This window comes from Borostomias antarcticus (assembly GCF_949987555.1).
Source record: "Borostomias antarcticus genome assembly, chromosome: 24".
Classification (NCBI taxonomy): domain Eukaryota; kingdom Metazoa; phylum Chordata; class Actinopteri; order Stomiiformes; family Stomiidae; genus Borostomias; species Borostomias antarcticus.
In genome coordinates this window covers 9,380,963-9,403,872 of record NC_140257.1, presented here as the reverse complement: position 1 = coordinate 9,403,872, position 22,910 = coordinate 9,380,963, and the positions used below count along the sequence as shown (strand labels likewise).

The 22,910-nt window shown below is 46.2% G+C and overlaps 3 protein-coding genes across 4 annotated transcripts in view; 1 reads left to right on the top strand and 2 right to left on the bottom strand.

The window, feature by feature from the left end:
* Positions 1-7,755, bottom strand: part of mtcl1 (microtubule crosslinking factor 1) — a gene marked incomplete at both ends in the record, with an annotated part of 40,232 nt that extends 32,477 nt beyond the window's left edge. Inside the window, 3 exons of the mRNA XM_084458216.1 lie at positions 3,360-3,518; positions 4,335-4,559; positions 6,892-7,755. Coding sequence (XP_084314342.1) covers positions 3,360-3,518; positions 4,335-4,559; positions 6,892-7,755 — 1,248 coding nt within the window. The remainder of the gene's footprint in view (positions 1-3,359; positions 3,519-4,334; positions 4,560-6,891) is intronic.
* Positions 7,756-8,504: 749 nt separating this feature from the next.
* On the bottom strand, positions 8,505-16,595 carry rab12 (RAB12, member RAS oncogene family). 2 transcript variants are annotated; one of them, XR_014631005.1, is made up of 7 exons: positions 16,081-16,595; positions 14,966-15,026; positions 12,595-12,733; positions 11,995-12,084; positions 11,576-11,680; positions 10,557-11,080; positions 8,505-10,506 (listed from the first exon to the last, which is right to left on the bottom strand). XR_014631005.1 is itself a non-coding variant. In XM_084457840.1 (6 exons), the coding sequence occupies exons 1-6, from the start codon at positions 16,286-16,288 to the stop codon at positions 10,973-10,975; spliced, it is 711 nt and encodes a 236-aa protein (XP_084313966.1). In that variant the 5' UTR covers positions 16,289-16,595; the 3' UTR covers positions 8,505-10,972. The 2 variants fall into 2 exon arrangements, 1 of the variants encoding a protein (XP_084313966.1); XM_084457840.1 differs by having other exon boundaries at positions 8,505-11,080.
* A 409-nt stretch (positions 16,596-17,004) lies between these two features.
* Positions 17,005-20,951, top strand: napgb (N-ethylmaleimide-sensitive factor attachment protein, gamma b; the record flags this gene model as incomplete). Its single annotated transcript, XM_084458436.1, has 12 exons — positions 17,005-17,060; positions 17,424-17,491; positions 17,576-17,660; positions 17,747-17,764; positions 17,860-17,890; positions 18,001-18,110; positions 18,346-18,412; positions 18,920-18,990; positions 19,094-19,172; positions 19,310-19,389; positions 19,681-19,810; positions 19,991-20,951. 12 exons carry the CDS (start codon positions 17,005-17,007, stop codon positions 20,132-20,134), a joined length of 939 nt encoding a protein of 312 aa, XP_084314562.1. The 3' UTR covers positions 20,135-20,951.
* Between the last annotated feature and the right edge of the window lie 1,959 nt (positions 20,952-22,910).

Here is a 22,910-nt window from a genome sequence, read left to right as displayed (position 1 = left end):
CTGGTCTGTTCAGGGCCCACACCGCTCCTGCGTGTGTGTGTGTGTGTGTGCGTGCGTGCGTGTGTGTGCGTGTGTTTGCGTGTGTGTGTGTGTGTGTGTGGGTGCGTACACGTGTCTGTCTAACAGAGCAGGCAGAGAGGAGCGTGGGTCTACTCGGCCGTGCAACACTGCAAACAAACAGCGATTCCCTCTCTCCCTCTCTCTCCCTCTCTCTCCGGCCGCCATCGCTGAGACACCTGGCGTGTCCGTGTCCCTCGCGCTCCTGCAGCCCTGCGCTCAGATCCCGCTGTCCCCCGGCGGAATACGCTGACCCAGCGCGCGTGACCGGAGCTCATCACGTTATCAATGACACCTGAGCTGATGACAGGTTGATGAATCACCTGGATCTCACATCAGCGGAGGTGACGTTCCGTCAGCGCCGTTTCCTCACGCGCGCCTCAGCCCGGCTTTGTTCAAATGTCCCCCGACACACTGCTCTACCCTCCTCTCCTCCTCAGTGCTGCTTCCTTCGAGCCGATCTCCGCCACGTGGAGCGAGCAGCTGCAGCGCGCCCCGCAACAGAGCCGCGGCAGAAGGCGCCGGTCACCGGCTCTCCTAAACTGTTTACGGAAGGGCTGTGAGCCGTGGCTGCGTCCCAGGCCGGCAGGCCCCGGGGCCGTCCTCTCCTCTCCTCTCCTCCTGTCCCTGCCCCCCTCCCCCCCCCCCTCCCCCTGCCCGGCCCTGCCACCCTCCCCCCGCCCGGCCCTGCCACCCCCCCCCACCCCCGCCCGGCCCTGCCACCCCCCCCCCCCCCGCCCGGCCCTGCCACCAGCCACAGTGTTTCATAACAGGCCTTCCTTCCCGCTGGATTAATCCTCCCCGGGGTGGCAATCCCTCGGCCAGGGTCCCGCTGGGCTGCCTCTGATACTGAAGCACATGGACAGGACAGGGACAGGGACAGGGACAGAGACAGAGATAGAGACAGAGACAGAGACAGAGACAGAGACAGAGACAGAGACAGAGACAGAGACAGAGACAGAGACAGAGACAGAGACAGAGACAGAGACAGAGATAGAGACAGGGACAGAGACAGGGAAAGAGATAGAGACAGGGACAGGGACAGAGATAGAGATAGAGATAGAGATAGAGATAGAGATAGAGACAGGGACAGAGACAGAGACAGAGACAGGGACAGGGACAGAGACAGAGACAGGGACAGAGATAGAGACAGGGACAGGGACAGGGACAGAGATAGAGACAGGGACAGAGACAGGGACAGGGACAGAGACAGAGACAGGGACAGGGACAGAGATAGGGACAGGACAGGAGACACTATAGCATAAAGTCCAGCCATATCCCGAGGGACAGACACCGTTTTAACCAGCTACACAGATGAAAAGCTGTTGATCTGCGTGGGTGGAGGCATTCATACTGGGGGAGTGAGTTTAACCTGCATCTCCCTACCTACTCAGGACTCACAAGGACTCAGTTTCACTCGCTTACATACAGTCGACTCTACGGGTCTTTTTGAGGAGGAAGTAGCAAACTTTTGGTCCAGTTCAACAACATTCTTATCAGTCAGGCCTGTTCCTCTCCATGGGAGACAACACGTGCCTGCGTGTACATGTCTCTTATTGAGTAATCCAGACCATATTCTTTTGACATCTTGCCACCTTTTTTGGTTTTTGGCAGGCTTACAAGCGCTTGTATCAACAATAAAACGATAAAAAAGATCATAATCCACACCCTTGTGAGTTTCACAAGGAATCCAACACTTTTAAAACGCTAAATCCGCACCAGCCAGCGGCTTAGCTATTAACGGCTTGATGTAGAGAAGATGAAAAGATGACTGGGTTCTAGGGAGCGGTTTCCCGCTCCGGGAAAAAAAACAATTACGGCAAATTAGATTTCCTTGCATGAAGGAAGACGGCGATATGGGACTTTTCTCTTCGTTAACGACGGAACACGGGGCCCTGCGCTGAATAATCAACACCTCGGGACGGGAGGAGGAATTGTGATGCGAGGAGGGAGGTCATGTGACGCGCGCGCCGAATGAGAGAGTCTAGAGTCTGCCGGTGTTTTTCTAGGGCAAACCTCCCGGGAGCAGGGAGGAGAGATCGCAATCACTTCCTCTCTCTCTCTCTCTCTCTCTCTCTCTCTCTCCTCCTCCTCCTCCTCCTCCTCCCTCCATCCCTGGTGTGTATCTCCTGGTCTGGCGTCTCTCTCTGCGTTAGCTGGCGGCGCAGATTAAGAGCACGGCGTGGGGGGCGCCGTCGAACCGCTACACCCTCGGCGTCGACGGGCTCTCCGCCCTCCCCCGCACGCCACCGGGGCGGTCAATAACACCAGAGGGGAGGTCCGTTCTCGCTGCGTCAGCGCAACTGGCCCGGACCCGGCCTGGCCCTGTAAGGTCGTGGGTGTTCAGGGTCACCAGCTAGGGAGGCGGGCTGGGAAACAAGCTGCTCAAGCCGGAATGGAGACTGTCAACAGGGCTCAGCGTATTGATCGTCTACCTACAGCAGCGCTGGCCTGGTTCCTCTGAGGCCTCGGTCTGTATTCTACCTGCTGACGGGGTCACAGTCGATTACCTTAAGCTATCAGATAAGCCCAGCCACCTAGAATAGCTTCTCCTTATGTCACTACTAACCGGCTCTCTGTTAGCAACGCCGCGTTGATACACACACACGCGCGCGCGTACACAGGTACCGTTAGGGATGAGACGGTATGGATTTTTGCATTACGGTACGGTATGGTACGGTATCTACAGTAGTTACACGGTACGGTTTACGGTATTTCACGGTTTACGGTATTTCACGGTATACGGCATTTCACCTCCCCAACACATAAAAAAAGTATTTTACTTTGAAGGAACTACAGTGCAACACATGATGGAAAATACACACTATTGTAATTAAGCTCAGTTTATTAATAGCAATCTTATATTAAATTACAAAATTAACTGTTGCAAGCAACTTGAAATGTGAAGTTTCAGCAGCGCATTATTGTGTAATACCGTAAACGTAATACCGTAAACAGGGAATGTCACGGTTCTAATAACATGGAGATTTTATAACGTGGTTCACGGTTTTATGGTATACCGTCTCATCCCAAGGTACCGTCCACATCATCCACATGGAACAACCATTTGGCTGAAGGGACTCTGGGGTTTGATGATGTTAATTAGCTGCCCCGACCCTCACTGATCAGGACAATGCGTTCCATTGATTTTAAATGGAATCTGTATATCCGGGCACACGGGGGTCCGGCTTAACACACAACGCCGCGCGCTAGTAAACTGACCTCTACATCAATATTGCTGTTGCCGTGGTGACGGTGGTCACCATCACCATCATCATCATCATCATCATCATCATCCTTACCTCCTTGGCCCTCTCCAGTTCGTTGTGCATCGCCTGTTTGGAGATCTCCACCTCGATGATCTTCTGCCTGAGGAGCTCGTTCTCGTCCTCGGCTCTGGTGCGCTTGTCCTCCACGCTCTCCAGCTCGTTGTGCAGGCGCACCGACACGTCTTTGGCCACCTGGGGACACGTACGGGAATTGAGACGCGTCTTTGTGTTGAGTGTGTGCGGACCGTGTGCACAACGTGAACACAGAACACTTATGCCCGTAAACGGAAGGGTGTAAACGTGCAGATCAAAATGCACACAAACACACGGACAAAAATCACACAGTTGTGCGAACACACACACACATAAGTTTGTTTTTATATCCTTGTGGGGCCCCCTAAACCTAACTGTAGCCAAACGTAAACCTAACGCTAAACATAACCTTTGACCCCTAACCCTAACCGTAACCCTATAACCTCAGAGAACCCCTAAACCTAACACTAAACCCAACCCTAAACATAGCATTTGACCCCTAACCCTAATTGTAACCCAACCCTTAAACCCTAACCTTTGACCCTAAAATTAACCATATAGCACCCTGTATTTTTCCCCTGGGTGAAAATCCCCTAGAACTCCCTATTCCCTAGAAGCTCACCCCCCGATGCCCCACCATACCCCCCCACACGCAGAGGGACTGTACAGACTCGCCTGCTTTTAGTCGCTAAACGCAGAAGCTTTTATTGCGCGGTGAATTTAAACATAGCAGGCTAAACCAGTAGGCTCCCTACTCAGGCAATCAGAAATGTTAAGCATCAACGCCCCACCCACAAAGTACAGTCCCCCGGCCAGAGTAGCCTAGCCTACTACCTCGCAAGCTGGGGCTTTTTCAGGGGGTATAAAGTCCCCCGCGAACCCGCCTGTAGACCCCGGCCCCTTTGGTGTGAACACGGAGAGTTACCCCCAAAAGTTTGCACGCACACACACACACACACACACACACACACACACCTTCAGGTCCTGCTCCAGGTTGCGGAGCAGCTCCCCGTCCACATGTCCGGTCTGGGCCACGCGGAGGCTCTTCTGCTCGGCCTTGCGCAGCCGGTACTGCAGGATGCGGCAGCTCTTGTTGGAGCGGTCCAGCTCGCGCCGGAGGTCCTGCACCTGGTACACCTCCTCCTCCATGTAGCTGTCACGCACCTCCTCCATCTCCGCCCGCAGCTCCTCCACTTCATCCTTACCCACAATGCAGCAGCGTTAGGGTTGTAGCTATGGTTACCGTACGGTTTAGGCGTTGTATTACGTTTATGTTTTGTTTTTACATTCTAGCCATTTAGCAGACGCTTCTAGCCAAGGAGACTTACGATAAGTACACTTGTCTGGAGTAAATGAAGCAATTAGTACATCCCAGTCAGTAAAGCCTAAGAAAGAACAGGTGCCACCAGCAGCACTGTGCTCGATATCGTAGGCATGGTATAACAATGTACTGAGCAGTCATACAGCAGTTAGACAGCTACACGGACAGAGTAGGAGTAGAGGCACGGATACAATATAGGAGCACACAGTTACAAGGATAGTGCAATCCCTGTGTCTCTGTAACCCCTGGTGTGATGCTGAAGTGTAATAATGTTCTCTATTGTGTGTGTGTGTGTGTGTGTGTGTGTGTGTGTGTGTGTGTGTGTGTGTGTGTGTGTGTGTGTGTGTGAGAGAGAGAGAGAGAGAGAGAGAGAGTGGGTTGAAGCAGAGTCAGAGCAGTTTGTTTTGAACCTCTAGGGTAACACAGATGCCCTCTTTCCTGAAAGCTGACTCTGCTGATTCTGCTCCTTACATTTCCCCAGAGGTGAGGACACAGGGTTAGACTGACGCTGAGAACAAAAACACAGACTGACTACAGATAGCGGACAGGGGAGGGAGGGATGGAGGAGGATGAGGAGGAGGAGGAGGAGTGGGTGAAAAAGAGAATGATAGCTACTGTAGCTTGATACAGGGTGAATTAAACTCTTTGGATATAAGTGTCTTCTAGAATGACCAAATTGTGATAGATAGATAGATAGATAGATAGATAGATAGATAGATAGATAGATAGATAGATAGATAGATAGATAGACAGACAGACAGATAAGACAAACAGATTGTTAGACAGACAGACAGACAGACAGACAGACAGACAGACAGACAGACAGACAGACAGACAGACAGACAGATAGATAGATAGACAGACAGATAAGACAGACAGATTGTTAGACAGACAGACAGACAGACAGACAGACAGACAGACAGACAGACAGACAGACAGATAGATAGATAGATAGACAGACAGATAAGACAGACAGATTGTTAGACAGACAGACAGACAGATAGAAAGATAGATAGATAGATAGAGAGAGAGAGAGAGAGAGAGAGAGAGAGAGAGATAAAGGACTCGCCCCAGGCAGTGTCTCACGGTGTGACAGGCCTATCTGACAGATGGTGCCTTGGTTTGTTGTGAAGACTGTGAACACACACCGAGCTCAGCCCCATCAATAAGCCTTCGCTTCCCTATGAGTCTTATTAGTTCTGACATATGGAGTCCTGAGTCACTGCGTCTAATTAGCCATGTTTTCGGGGGTGAACAGCACCAGATAGATGGGGATTCACAGTTAATCTCTGGGTAACTGACTGGCGCTGTGGGTGTCGTATTGCAACTCGCAACCATATGAGACAAAAAACAATAATCAATATGTAGATAAGCTCTCAGCAGCAGAATGGGTCTGGCTTTGTTTGTGGAGGTCGGGGAGTGAGTGGAGCCACAGCTGGTTAATAGACAGGCAGAGAGGAGGCCTCGTCCGGGACCCCAAACACACAAAGGACATCTGAATGCTAGCAAGTCCTGTGGGACACTCGCCATTATGACGAGAGCCAGCAAAGCTGATTAACTCTCTTGTCTTCCCAGAGAGCTGCAGAGAGAGAGCTGTAATCAAGTTAAAACCCCCATAGACATGCATACTTTACAAATCCCCCCCCACCTATGAATCCATTTCAAATCATGACAAATTCCTCAAATTCATTTGAAGATCTGAAATCTTTTGAACAGCGGGTGCTCTGTGTGCACTCTAGAATTCCAGTGTCATCATCTAGAGGACAGATATTTCAAAAGTCTTCTTCATCTCTGTAATTGACAAGTTATAAGATGAAGTACAAGATCCTGACATTGAGTTGTGAAGAATAACCTGAAGCTAAATTCACTATATGAACATGTGAACACATCAAAGTGGGCCTATTGTTCCCACTAATAACTTGCATGCTGAAAGCCATTGAATTCTAACTGTGGAGTATCATTGAATTGTCAAAGCCAATGGCTACAGCTGGTTACAGTTGTAGATAGGACGTACAGTAGATAATGGATATGCTTTTGATGAGAGACTTCATACATTCAGTGTTCTGCAATGGGCGATGCAGATGGTACAGCGATGACCCAACCACAGGAATGATTATTGTAGGTTGCTCCATAGGCTACAGTAGAGTCCTAGAAGCCTACATAATGTGATGACACAAACTTTTGTTCAACGGATAATGTCATCGCCTTTACCTTGAGGTAGTCGTTTTCCGAACGAAGATCTTCAATCTCTCTCAGCAAATCCTCCTCAATTAAATACTTGCTGTTGCTGCCCTCCTGTTTAAATTGTGCGCTTGTCGAGGGTTTCTCCGGTTTGCATTTCTCTCCGTGTGCACCGGTGCTGTGCTGAGCCTGAGACATGCTCCCCTTCCCTGTGTGAGCCTGAGACATGCTCCCCTTCCCTGTGTGAGCCTCGGCCCCTCCGGTCCCCTCCGAGGGCGACGCTGCCTGCGGCGGATCCTCCGCTCCCACCTGATCCCGGTCGCTGGAGCCAGTGCCCGACTCTGCATCACTGCTGGCGGCCGGGACAAGCTTCTGCTCGTCGGAGAGCGGTTCGGAAGGACAGTCGGATAAATCGGAGCTGCTGTCTGTTTGACTGACCCTTACGAGAGTAGCACCGGTTGGAACACGTATTGGAGACCCGTGGCTGAACGGGCCATGAGACAGAGAGGCTAATTTACCCTTCTTGCCTTTGACGAGGAGAGGACCGCTGCTGTCCAGTTTGCTGGCGGTTTTAGGCTCGGGCGCTGCATGATGGACCCTTGTAATCTTTTTTGTGACTGAGGACTTGCTGTTACTTTTTACCGTGGTCGGTTTGTCTTTCGCTCCAGTTATGGTGCGTCTGGAGCTGCGGTTTTGATTGGTTAAGGACACAGTGGATGATTGCTGCTTATTCAATTTGGGGGATTTTGGTACGGCTGCATGTTGTTTGGGCGACCGAGAGTGGACATCCTTGAGGAAAGGTCTCGCCGGGGAAGGTGCTCTGTTCAACCGTTTCCTTTCCAACTGGTGGTTCTGCGGTTTGGTTTCGCTGCCAGAGCCGTTGGAGCTCTCCATTATACACCGGCACGGGGAGAGCGATCGGAAAACGGATATATCCACAGCACCAAGAAATATCCGGGACAGGCAACAGCAGAAATACAGTCTGGTTTTCCAATTTTCCTATTCATCACTTCGGGTAGATGATGCGCATCCTGCGTTTTCGTGCGTCTTTATTCCATGTCGTTAGATACATTCACCAGGTTGTCATTGTACTCCCCTCTAGCCCAGCTCCGCTGTCTCCTTGAAGAAAACCCTGCAATAGATGGGATTTGTTTGATTTTAAATGATGAGACAGGTTGCATCTGCAGTCGCTGCATGTAGAGGCTTAACTTGAACGACACGAATTCAGCTTCCCTCTTCTTTCCCGACGTAAAGGCTCCATTCATTCGTCTCGTTATCTCTCGGGCCCCTGTATGTCGGCCCGTCTTATGCCCTTTCCACTTCTATCTGACATGTAAAATCTGCAACCGCTGCGGTCTGAGCCTTACGCCCGTGGGTTCTGCGCGGGGCGCATGCGCCTGTCTCTCACAAACACAGAAGCACTCCTCGTTTTTCAGTATACAGGTCAGACACGCCTTCGTGCGCTGTCTCTCTATCACACACACGCACGCACAAGCGCGCGCACACACACGTAACTAGTCATCCACTCTATCATCCATCCTGCTGTAAGATGGGTCTCACATGATCCCCTTAGCAACGTCAGGAATACAGATAAAACAATAAGACAGACATTTGGTAATAAATATATACTTTAATTTGCACATTATTAGTTTAAGAATGCCACAAGTTATAAATACCACAAACCCAATTACTTAAAACATGCCAACAGCTTCCAATATCTGACACCGGTTTAATACAAAGTAGGCCTACAGTCTTTAAATTTAATGAATGCATGTTACCATTTATTAGAGTGTTGTATGTTTATGACAGAGTAAGATAAGGCTTGTTTGTCAAACAGATTTTGGATCAGAATGCCAAATGTAGGCCTATTGCTCAGTTGGGGTACGTTTTGAAATGATCTGCACTCATTTCGGCCCAACAAAGTGGCAAAACATTTAACACAGTGCTCCAGAAACCTCAGCATTGAAACAAGTGAAGTCCGTACATCAATCAACAAACACAAACTCTGGCATGTAACTAAAGAGCAAACAGGTTTGGAAAACATTCTTTCAGAGGACCTCCAGCACTCCTGAAATGTCAAAAGGACAAGAAAACAAAGACCACAACAGATCAGTTATTAAAGATAGGATAAGTTGAAAATCTGGGAAGATCGGACATTAATGCATTTCGTTATTAGACTGATGCCAATTACCTATGAAAAATGCTTTAGGGGTAGAGCAAGTAATAGCTGCTTACTTTACAGTTATCAGGATCAGGCATATTACTTGAAAATCGAAACATGAATAAAGTAGTCAACAGTCAACACAAGTACAGTAACTTGAAGAGCAGACAAAGATCAAGTATAGTTTGTAACCTACCTGTTTACCTTAGTAATACTGTAATGACTTTCTACTGCTGGTACAAAATTAAGCACAGGTCCAAACAAAACACACCTCTACCAACTCTTCAAATTAACTCTTCAAATTAACAGAAAATTCCCCATGAAACAGGCTTATTTCTCAAAAGGTTTTCCAATTACAGAAGCGTGTTTAATTTCAATAACTTCAATTTAGTATTCTCAGGACATTAATATCCGATAAACCTAAAAATATAATCCAATCAAATTCATGAGTCTTTCGAGAATTTACCAAGCTTCTGATAACAATGGACAATATGTATTATAACAGAGCTGTTTTTTTCTTCAGAAATGACACAGTATCCTATAGGGGATCCACTTCAACAATGGTGTCTGAGAACAAGAGAAACAAGTAGATGAAACACCTTACAACAATATTAATAAGGAAACAAAAAGAGTACATCTAAAGGAACATTTGATGCTATCTGAACACACACGAGCCCTGTGTGTACTGTCTGTTTCTCAGCAGAGCTGCAATGCAGAGACTACACTACCCATCTGCACCTGCACTTCTGTTTACCCAAAACCCAACACTGAAACAAGGTGTTTGTCTTTATTAGTGATAATCTACTAAACACTGAATTCATCTTAAAACTGCTTCCCCACACAGTTCAGCATCTGAGCTTAACTAGCTATAATGGATTGTAGTGCAACACATTATATAATTTATATACAAATGTGACATGATCCATTTCAGCCACTAATACTGTAAGGCAAAAGGATGCAAGACAACCACTTCAAGGCTATTTCTCATTGGCCATGACTATACACACCTTGAAATCCTACACAAACGCATTCAATTCAGGACTCCAGTCTGCACACAAACCCCTTCCATTCGAAGGACTCCAGTCAAAAAGGATTAGCTAATAGCTCGGCCATTTATGAATATATTTACATTCCTAAATATTTCAGCATTTTGTTATCTTCTCATCTGTTTCTGTATGCCCAATTCCCAAACTAAAACGTAACAATGTCACCTAAAATGTTTTTATATCTAAAAGGGGTTTATATGAAACAACTTTATCTACAAGTGACGTGCGATATGTTTATCCCTTTTCCATACTCTAGAGGACTGTAGAGATAAGACACTTTAGAGTTACTCAGACCAAGTCTACCGTCGTGAACTGCATGTGCTTTACCATGAATATCATTAAGGTAGGAAGACAAGAAGTCCCTCCAAGAGTAGTTCATGTACCCTACCTCTAGAGTAGTTCATGTACCCTACCTCTAGAGTAGTTCATGTACCCTACCTCTAGAGTAGTTCATGTACCCTACCTCTAGAGTAGTTCATGTACCCTACCTCTAGAGTAGTTCATGTACCCTCTATGGCCCCCTTGTGGGACAATGTGCAGTGACTACCAGAGGGCACTCTACCAAGAAGGCACCTGCGAGGCACAGCTAGCTTAACTGTCCCTGGGCTTGAGGTAGTCTGGGGCTGGGGTGGGCAGAGGGGTAGTGAGGGGAGGTACACCAGGTCTACGTGTTAGTGTGTGTCCGTTATATGTGTCATAGAGTACAGCTACAAAAGAAATAGAGGAGACAAAGAGGACCCAGTCAGCTGGGGGGGGTCTGTGTGTCTTGCAGCAACCAAAGGCTCTCCCGCATCCAAGACAGCTGCTGGACACTGCCCTCTGGTGGCCAGAACGGTTCACTGCATGTGCAGTGCTGAGGGGAGGGCGGGGTGTGTTTGGGGGTGGGGGTGGGGGGGGGGTCCACTCAGCAGCAGCGCATGCGGGCAGGGGGGAGTTCCGGAGGCACTTCCGGTTCCGGCTGCAGAGACAGGATGCTGTTGGAAAGCTCGCTGTTGGGAATTTCCAGCGGCATCTGTTGAAAGAGCGTCAGAGGATGAGGCCATGAGAACTGCCGGTGTCGGGAGCGCCAGACAATTTGTTTCACAGCAGCAGGAGAGAACGGGAGAATAAAGATGAGCAGTAAGGATTGCGTTAAGTGAAAAGGGAGCAGTAATAGAAAACAAAACTAAATTAGTTTCCCTAAATTAAAACAATAAAGAATTCTTTGACTTGCACATTACATGCAATAATGAAGCAATGGGTGAGGCCGGATCCCATTTCTAATTTTTACACCTACCCCTACCCCTTGCCCCCCCGGGACAGAGCGTCAAGGGCTAGTGGGTTAAAATCGTCCCCTAGAAAATGGGACACCCCTTCAAGACCGATACGTCACAAGTAGCTCCTCTAGTCTAATCTGCCGGTCTAAACGGAGCGTAGGGGTAGAGCCAAGGGATGAATTGGGATTCAGCTCAAGTCACTACTGAGTCACAGCTCGACAAAGAGCTAGAGAGCCCAGTTAGCTACCCACCTTGTTGAGAATGTCGTCCACAAGTTTTAGAAAGATCTCTTCCACATTGAAGTTATCCTTGGCACTAGACTCGCAAAAACGCATCCCGGATATTCGCGAGGCAAACTGTAGACAGGGAAGTACATCACGTTCTGGTTATGAAACAAGACTGAGTCAGACAAGTCTAGTCTAGTGTGAAGGAAGGCAACAGTGACCAGACTCTCACAGAGCAAATGTCTTTAAGAAGCTTCCGTGACATTGCTCTGTCATTAAAGCCTTCTTTAGGGAATGTGGCTTCTTCCCTGTCTATTGTGCATCGACATAGCAGGGACAGCATCTCCCCGAGGGGCTCAAATTCACTTTAAAAATGAAGGTGACTGACTCCCTGAGAGCAGAAGTGACAGATGGCATCGCCCGTCCGCCTGGTGTGTTGGACTCACCCTCTCCGCCTGGTGTCGAGTGATGATGCGGTCGCTCTCACAGTCCAGCTTGTTCCCCACCAGCAGAAGCTCCGCCTCCTCGGAGGCATACTGGACGCAGAGCAGAGGGACAGGGAGAGACGGAGGTCAGAGGTGGCGCACAGTCGCTATTTAAAGCTCCATTCATTGATTTCGTTCACATTGTCAAAACTAATTAAAACCACCTGATATCGGATTGTTTCATTGAGCCATAGCGTCCTAATAGCGTCCTACTTCAATGACTCATCACTACCGTCACCTGGCTGTTGTTATTCCAGCATTTCTGCCTGTGTTGTCAATAGATGGCCAGTGCCTTGGCTCCACCCCCAGTGCCTTGGCTCCACCCCCAGTACCTTGGCTCCGCCCCCAGTGCCTTTGCTCCGCCCCCAGTGCCTTATATGGTAGTTAATTTCAGCTGTTGGATTGTAAACAAGTTTGCGCGAGTCCCTTACTGCCATCTAGTGGCAAAATGAAATTAACAATTGCAAATGATAGTAATGGGGAGCGAAAGGAGAAGAAAACTGAAGAAAAAGGCCCGTCTGCGTCTTCCCCCGGGACAACCGAGAAGTGGTTTCTCTTTACCTTGTCTATCATTTTCATCCACTTGGGCAAGTCTTCGAAGGTCTCCTGCTTGGTGATGTCATAGACCAGCATGATGCCCTTGGCTCCCCGGTAGTAGGCTGAGGTGATGCTGTTGAACCTCTCCTGACCCGCCGTGTCCCTGGACGGGACCAACAGAACACACACAGATGGGCTCACACTTCACACACATCCAGGGCAACATACTGCAAAGTGGAGCCAGCCTCTAGAAAACCCATTGGTTAATAAAACTACAGAATCAAACAGTATTTTAATACAACTACAGAATCAAACTGTATTTTCAGACGTTCTGAGATTACAAAGTCAGCACTAAATCAAATCAACCTTGAGATCAAAGACATGCAGGAGAAAAGGAGTATCTATACTATAATGACACTATGGTCTCTGTCTATGGTGCGCTCGATTATCTCGACAACCGGCCAATGTATGAAGTTGACATTCGGCAGGTGTATTGTTCAGCACCCTGCGATGTGCAGTGTCGCCTGTGAAGTTGTTTGGATCAGCGGTTCTGAACGGGAAATGTCCTGTAAAGAGCAGTTCCACGCAGCAGCCTGGATGATATAGTCCCGCCCAGTGCTACAACCTCATACCCAGGGCTGAAAATTAACACCTGCCACCGGCCAAATGCAGGTCAAATTTCCAATTGGCGACTAGATTTCAGAAGGCTATCTGAAAAAAATATATACTTGGCCGGTAGATTTTTTCCATCTACAGTCCCCTTGGCAGGTGACTCACCGTAGCCAAAAAGTTAATTTTCACCCCTGCTCATACCCCATGATGCCAGGGGGCGGCTTACAATGCTACCAGCTAGCTAGCTACAAATGGTCTGGGCATTAGCATTCTAGCTTAATGTAGGAATAAAGAAAGGTCAAAATACCCAACGAACAGAATATGTTTGATAGACATTACAGCGTTTCCCCTAGGATGGTGGCGGAGGTGATGAACGCGTGCGCAAAATGCCTCACGCAAATATACACATACACTCACTTGCACATGACCTGAATGAACGGTATAGGATGCACCGCACTCACATTTTCACGCCGCACACACACACATACACACGCTCACTTACACAGTGCTCTCTGCACTCTCACTGTATATACACTGACTGACTGCGCTACGTTTTGTATATTGTTCTTTGCTTATCCTTTTTTGCACTAGCATTTTGGACTCGCTCTTTGCACTGTCCTGTCTTCGCACTGTCCTGTCTCGTCCCTGCATCCTGTCCAATGTCATCTCAATGTTACGCACCACGACTGAAAGCAAATTCCTAGTGCGTTCAAAAACTGCATGGCAATAAACGTATTGTGATTCTGATATTGGGATTGGGTAGATCACCGGCATATAATGATTAAGACAAGCCTTAAATACGGGTTAGCGACATGCCTGGAGGTGGAGCTACCTTGGTACTGTACCTTGGGCCTGGCAGCCTGTCCCTCCCCCCCGTGAGTCACAGTCAGGATGTGAGCAGCAGCAGTCAGACAGAGGCGTCACATGGCAGAGGAGGGTTAGGGCGGACGGACAGTGACGGTGGCGGCCCAGGATGCTGGACAGTGCGGTGTGAGCCACTCAAACATGAGACACGAGACACACAGAGGACAGCCATCCTGAATTGACAGCGACAGTGATGGTGGTGGGGGGGGGGGGGGGTGTGTGGAAAGGTGGGGTTGGGTGAGAGATAAGAGGTTGGAGGTGTAGTTTGTGGGGTGGGGGTAGACATAGATGGAGGAGATTAGTGAACAGGACAGAGGGGTTAATGGGGGCGCACACAGTATTTCAGCCCAGCACAGTTACACATCTCAAGCTTGGATGTGGAAGCATGTGTGTCTGTTCTGGCATACGGGTCAGTCATTCAAAGCAGTGGATGATAATTGAGCAACACTGAATGATCCCATTTTTGAATAAGGAATATATTGGAATATACTCTCTTGACTGACTTCAAACAGAATCCAACAGAAACGACTGGGTAGAATGGCACATCTTAGCACACCTCTTGCACTCCAGCACAGATGAAAGAAGTGCAAGGGAAGAAAAGGAACGGAGGACATTCCAGACAAAGACGCAGCGCCACAGTAGCTGGTATGCACTTGGTATGCGCTTATGCTTTTATCCAAAGCAATTTACAATGAAGGCCTCTCATTCACCCATTCACACACACATACAGTACACACAGGGGCAGCTGCCCTACTCATTGGGGGCGATTTGGGGCTCAGCGTCTCGCCCAAGGACACTTCGACATGTCGTCAGGAGGAGCCGGGATTCGAACCGCCGACCCTACGATCATTGGACGACCTGCTCTTCCTCCTGCTATACTGCCGCTCCTAGATCAGGGTCTTCTTCCCTGTCCACTTACCATATCTGCAGCCTGATCTTCTTACCCCGTAGCTCAACCGTTTTGATCTTAAAATCGACTCCTGTAGAGGAAGATACAGACAGGGGACAGGCATGAAAACATGGCCCATGCTGGATAATTACCTACACAAGCATACTCATTAAAAAGTCAAATTAACTCAGACTCGTGACAGAAACAGACCTCTTGATAAGCAAGGACACGATGTTATGTCCCAGTCCAGCAAGTCTGTTAGTTAAAAATCGAATGGTATAGTCTATAGGCCTATGACACTTTCTCTCCTCGGATCGGGCCATCTGAAAGTGTAAAACCTTGATAAACAAGATGTTTAGGATAGCCACCCCCAGGAGACAGACGCAACAGAGCTCAAATAACCTGCAGCGCTGTGTCACAATATGACGGGGCACAAAATGGTGGCTTGCGACAGCAGCTGCCTGAGTGGGACTATTTTGGGACCGGGGGCTATGGAGGGCCTGTCTGTCCTGGGTCATTATACAGTATGGCCTATGACTGTGTCCCCTGCCATCCAAACATGAGGAGTTGCTGTATATTTGGACCTGATAGTATCAAGAACAACCAGGCTACCTCTCAGGAATGTGTCACAAGGAATTAATTAGTTGCACCCCTTTCTCCCTCGTGTGAAAATGCAGTAATTGGACTGCATGAATAACTGGTTGGCATTGGCAAGACTGACAAATCGTGAAAGGCAAGACAATATTAGTCACAGATTCAACTGGGGCATCTTTATTAAAGATGAAAGTAATTTGGACCTGTAGGCTAAATCTAGTTCTTAAATCTACTGGTAATAGGACAGGTATACTGTAGTTAACTATCAGGGTGTAGATAATTATTATTATTATTATTATTATAGGTAACTAGGGAAATGGACCTATCCCTTGGACCTTTTGAAGAGTTCAAGTTGACAGGCCTGGAGTAAACAACAAAAATCGAACTGCACACATGACTCAATTAATTTAAAGTCATAGTCTATAGTAACGTTAAGCTTGAAGCTATAAGCTTAGATGGCTATCTCGTTAGCTAACGTTAGCTGTTATCAACAACCGTAAAGACAACTATGAAAGTTGCCTAACATTAGCTAAGCTAACTCTTTTCCTTACCAACGGTTGACTTGCATGCTTCACAGAAGGTGTCGTCGGTAAATCTTTCCATGAGGCTTGTTTTGCCAACCCCGCGGGAGCCGATAATGATGATCTGAAGTTTGTAATCAGCGGGTCTGGGGGGCATCTTTCTGCGGCGGGACTGAGCACCCATAGCGGGGGACGAACTAGCAGAGGCCCTCCGCTGGATATCATACCTCGAATCCATCAACAATACCACATTTGGAAAACTAAACACACGTTGATTTGGACAAGAATCGGATGTGCCCACTTGAGATACGTTTCTTTCGTCTTCGGAGCAAAGTTCAACAAAGTTTTAACTCCTCAGTTGTTGTTCAGCAAAAGGCTGTCAGGAGCTTTTTCATTACGTCATTACGCAGCTTTCCGCTTCCGTCGCATTCCATTGGAAGGGTTGAGAACTAATACATCCATGGTTGAGAATCTGATGATAGAAGAAATAACATTTCTATTATGTGTATAATTCACTTCACCAAAATCTTACTGAGGAAAACGGACGTATTATGAATACCTACAGCTAAGGTGCATATATAGATTTACATACATTTATAACCTATATATTGAAATACATATAGGATAGAATAGATCGAATATTTTGGCATGGCTCTTTTTTGTTTTGTTTACAGTTCATTCCCTCTGTGTGTCCTCGAACCTCACATTCCTCTATTATGGTACTTTTCTCTCACTGTAGTTTGCTGTCTAGGTGTTTGCATCCCTGCTGTGTGACTGTGGTCCCTCGGATGATGCTGACTGGTGCATTGCGCCCCTCTGGTATCCGTAGCTGTCAGTGACGCTGAGGATATCCTTTAATCCAAACACCGATGACATCCTAGCTACTGTTGGTCTTTATTTCCCATCGAACTAATCTGATTCGTGGCTGTGAAAGACGACGGAAATACAAAGACTATGGAGGCACAGAAAATAAACGAAGCCCATGAGCATATCGCGAAAGCGGAGAAATGGTATGGCAGTCCTGGTTGTTATCATTTTGCTAGCCTATCGTTAGCAAGTACCTGCAGCTATATGCAGGCTGTCTCTGTTTACTAGCACTAGCTAGATCCATGGATTAACACATGATTCGTTTTGTTGTCATTTGCAAACGTTAGTTTATGTCAACCACATACCATTGTTGTAGCTTGTTTTCTAGCTACTCTACCAATTCTCAAACCGTATATGTCTCAACTGGCTTAGTAGCTAACGTGCACTGTACCTGTATCCAAGCTAGATGTGTGAGAGGCCTGTGATCATGAAAATACGGGTGATGTTTCAAGTCTGTACAAACATGATTCTATACACGTATATATTTTTTTGTATCGTTCATTCAGTTTAAAAACAACTTTAACCAAGTGGAAGCCAGATTATGACAGTGCTGCATCAGAGTATGCCAAAGCTGGTAAGATGATTCTAGTCACCATTCACTGGATGAACACCTCACCTGCATTCATGTGTCTGAATAATATTGTTTTGTTTTTTCCAGCTGTGTGTTTCAAGAATGCCAAACAGTTTGAACAAGCAAAGGATGCTTACATGAAGGAAGCAGAATACCACACAGAAAATAAAACGTATCCTTTCTCTAATTTCCTCCATGCTTTTAACAAAATGCAGGACAGCCTTAAGTCACAAAGTATTTCCTTAACTTAACCCCCAGATTATTTCATGCTGCAAAGTAAGTATCTACACTTAGTATGTGAACTCTTGACATTGAATGCAGAAATATAGACTAACCCACACATACGTTTTGTAACAATATTTCTGTTGCAGAGCAATTGAGCAAGCCGGTATGATGCTTAAGGTGAGTTTCACAGCTCCTCACCAAATGCATAGCGGATGCACAAAAAGTAAGAGTGAGAGGAAATGACCGTGTTACAGAAAGCACCATGGGTTCTCCATGCTCTCTGACAGGATATGAAAAAGATGCCCGAGGCCATCGAGTACATTGAGAAGGCCAGCATGATGTATGTGGAGAACGGGACTCCAGACACGGCAGCCATGGCACTGGACCGAGCCGGGAAGTACGTTCTGATCCAAACACTTTCGTTTGAGCCGCACACACTGTTCAATACCCTGTGCAGGAGTGACACCCCACACCCAGGGAGGCACGTTTCTATCAGTGAGAGATCCGTGGGAGTAAATGGTTCATTTAGAGCGAGAAGCATTGTCGACAAGATGTGTCACTATAGTGTCAATTGCAGTGAGTTGTTTAGTTACCTACGTTCTTTATTTAATCAATACTCTCTTTTTTAATAGACTCATAGAGCCTATGAGTTTGGAGAAAGCTGTGGATTTGTATCAAAAGGCAGCGTCTGTTTTTGAAGTAAGTTGAGTATTTTTAGGAACCAGTGATGTTAAAGGACAGGTTCGGAATTGAGCATTATAAGCCATGTTATAAGGTTATTTATGATTATATACAACGGCCAATATCAAAGTTTTGTCAAATGGTGCACTCTCGAGATATAGCCCATCGCCGCTAACACACTCAATCGATTCATAGGTAGGTAGGTGCATAGACAAAATCCCTCAAAAACACAACTCTCATTTTCAAAGACAGGAAACTCACAGTGGTCACTGGTATCTGTTGATATCCTGGCAAAAAAAATCGCCACAAGTATGCTACCTATGGGTCCATTGAGTGTGTTAGCGCCGACGGACAGGCCGCTAACACATATCGCCGCTAACACATATCTCGAGAGTGCACCGTTTGACGAAACTTGATATTGGTCCTTGTATATGATCATAAATAACCTTTTAAAATGGCTTATAATGCTAAATGTCATAAGTTTGAGGTTCCCTCATTCACTCCTACTGTATTTCCTGCCCGTAGAACGAGGATCGTCTGCGTCAGGCTGCTGAGCTCCTGGGGAAGGCCTCCAGACTGCTGGTCCGGCTACGCAGGTGAACACAGGAGCAGAGTTTGATTGGTCCCGTATTCCAGATGCTGTTGGTAGCGTCACGGTGTTTAAACGTCCTTGTTCTCACACTGTGCCATCGTGAACAGGCTCGATGAAGCTGCGGTGGCTATTCAGAAGGAGAAGGACATGTACAAAGATATCGAAAACTTCCCGATGTGCTTCAAGGTACAGTATCTCCTAGATCATCTGTGTACAGTACACATTGTGGGATGGTATTTGTGCATATTATTGATTGATATTGATGACACTAGTATTTCCCTTTGAATAATGTGGTCCACTTGCTCTATTCTTCTGCCTATCAGAAAACAACTGCCCAAGTGCTGGTTCATCTTCACAGAGGAGACTTTGTGGCTGCGGACAAGTGTGTCAGAGAGAGCTACAGGTGAATGTGTGCGCAGCTTGCGTGTGAATAGCCTGACATTCCTCTACTATGCCATGCAGTCACATCTTATGCGCGTTCTGTGAATATGCATGTTATTGACACACGTAGTTAAGCGCTATATCGAAGAGGCCGAGGTTAGCTATGCTAACTAGCGCATTGTAACAGTTTACCGCCATACCTGCGTCTGTTATTGAGGTGATGTAATGTGTTATGGTTGAAATGAAAGTTCACACTGGAAAATTCCTGCCTCCGGCACTGTGTGGGATGGTGACAGCGGTGTTGTGTTCCCAGTTACCCAGGGTACAGCACAAGCGAAGACGCCATCGCCATGAATACGCTTCTGGCAGGGTACGACGAGCAAGACGAGGATAAGGTCTACCGCATCTGTAACTCCCCCCTGCTGAAATACATGGACAATGACGTGAGTTTGTCTTCATATTACCACAGTTAGCTACAACTCCAATCGGGCTACCATTACTGTACAGTAAAAGCAGTTTCATTGAGGTCAACACTGTCATTACATGGACTTTGCCCCCAACTGATTTCTGAGCGGTTCTTCCACTTCCTGCTGTTCTTTCTCTCTATATTATCCGTTTATCAGTACGCCAAGTTGGCCATATCCCTGAGGGTGCCTGGAGGTGGAGCAAAGAAGAAGAAGGCTCCCGCTGCACCACAAGGGGGCGACAGCGGGGCACCAGCTCCAGCTGAAGAGGAGGAGGATGATTATGAAGGAGGGCTGTGTTAGCCCTGAGTCAGGAGGACTGCTGGAGCCACCGGTCACTCATTCCCCACACTCCATCCCAGTGTGACACGTGGGTCCATATCAGGTAGATGGTAAACCCTTCCCAGTACATGTGTCTCAAATCTCCCATTCTCCAAGTTCCAAGTCAGCTGTTCCAAAGAGCTGAAAGAATTCGTACAGTACTAAACTGTTATGGTAATGTAATTGATGTGAAGCTTCTTGAAGTTCCAAGTCAGCTGTTGTAGATCAGAGCTGACTCTACTGATACAATCTTTAGATAGCCTTTTACGTAATGTGTGTACATATTTTGAAATGGACCCTCAATCAAATAAGATGGCAGTTCTATGTTAAAGAGTATATTGAAAGTATATTCAATGTATGTAAATGTTGTGTCATTATATTATTTTGTGTGTGTCAGTTTCATGAATTGTAAATGTTGCTGTTTGTGTACTGTAGGTATGTGTATACTGCAGATTCCAAATTCAAATATATTGTTAACTTATAACTTAAGTTATTATATCTTGTCAAGGGGGGAAGAACATGAATATGTGATTATTGTATTGATATCTGAACAGAAATCATGAATTCAGTGTTATTTATCAAGTCATATATATTACTGTAGCAGGTTAATATGCAAAGCAGATGTGGCATTTTGGAATAGAGTAACACGAAGTGTAATTTACTATAGACCAGGAGTGATGAGCAAGAACATATTGCTTTTCCATACATAGATGTTACAGTACAGGACCAAGATCTCCAGGACCATTTTAGCTAGTTGAACAGTTTTCATTTGTCTACCTCAAAGTGCAGCTTATCTTTGCACCAGAGTGGATGTGACTGGATCACAAATATCCCTGTCCACTTGTTACTGATATATAGCACTGAGACAGAGAAAATAAAAAGTAGAAATATCTTGAATGGATATTTTCATTCAGTGCAATTTTATGTTGTCCACTCATTTGAAATGCAAACTGTTGTATTCTTAAAACTTGTGTTTTTGTTCAATATTGTTTTTGTTCAATATTGTTCATGATATTGTAGGGGAAAAAAAGAAAAAAACATGTAACTGCAGCTGCACATGGTAGTTTAAGTTTTTAAATCTCCAGGTTGATAAAATCACAATAAATAGTTTCAAATGCAAAGGAAAGAGATGTTCTATGGGAAACAACTGAACAATACTGATTTGTGCTTTGTTGCATTTCCTGTGCATTCCTTAAATAATATTATTTCTTTATTGCACATAAAAAAAATACACTTTTAATTAATGATTTACTGACCACGCTCCAAAGAGCTGAAGGAATTCGTACAGTACTAAACTGTTATGGTAATGTAATTGATGTGAAGCTTCTTGAAGTCCTTATTTATTTTTTATGAGAGTTGTGTTGACCTAATGCTCTCACCCTTTTAAGTGATGTCCCTACTTGAGTCTTAATGCATAGCAATGCAGCTTTTGTGATGTTTTTCCCAATAACTTGTGATGCGTCTGTGCATTAGCGAGATCAAAGCTGGACTGTAGTGTACATCAATGTTACCATCAGTGAAAATAAAAATAATTAGCCTCTGACCTTGTGTCTCCTACATTGTTAAAATTAGTCTGGAAAAATGTTCATACTGTATGAGAAACTCCTCTAATTCAAGTTGCGTAGAACAAGAAACTTGACACCTTTCAACGTCTTTATTAGTAGATGACCATACCACATTTCCTTTAAACGTACATGTACACAGTCATGATATTTCACATTTCATTCCCCCCCAACCCCCTCCCCTAAAATGGCATGTACATGTAATGAAAATTACACATGACAATAATGTCGTTTTTTCTTTCATGCTACAATGTCCTCTAATGCATAGTTTGGACCGCGGGGCTGACTGTACATGTAGCCCCTTGCGTGAACGGGATACTTTCCATCGCCTCTCCCACCCTCCATCTTGGTGAAGTAACAGGTTATGCTTGTTGTGGACGTCAGAATGTGCATAACGTGGAAATCTAAAAACTGTGAAAGGTGAGCGTTGATGTCAAAAGTCTACCTGTTAATGCACCGGTAGCTTCATGATACCCTGATTCAAAAATAGCCCTCTGTTAGGCTGAGCTCTGGAAAAAGAGGAGCTGTTGGATGTTCTGTTTGTCACATTCCCTGCGAACATATCGGCCCGCATGACCTGTCCAAACCTGTCCCTGGTCCATGGCGTCCTTCATCCAAAATGGTACAGGAACAATAATCTGTTTCAGCATACACAGGACCCCAGGATTACAATCCCCTTCATTACATAAAATCAGATCAGTTAACATACCAGGAATACAGTTAATCAGATCAGTTAACATACCAGGAATAAAGTTAATCTCAATCACGTTCTCCCTTGAATTCCATCTTTACATGTCATGCCTTTTAATATTCCCCCAACTTTTTCCACAGTGCAAATCCATCTTCTTGTAGATATGTGGTCCTTCAAGCTACCATAACATAAACACCTTTTTTCTCTGAACATACAATGGAATAATTGAACCTCTTCATGGTGAGTCATGTCTTTTCCTGAGATAAATATTTGATAATTAAAACTTTTCGTTTTTTCAAACAAAACAAAATAAGGCAGGTATAGATTGTCTAATAATTGCATTTTGCCATGTGCGTTAGAAGTGGCTCTCTATCCAGCCTCGAAAATGACAAAGTAGCTTTTAGGGATGTACTGTATCTTGGCCAGAAGCTGCCTCTAGATGTAGTCCTCATCCTTCACAATGGGCTGCTTTTGGAGGATGAAATCTCTATTGCACAACCCCTCG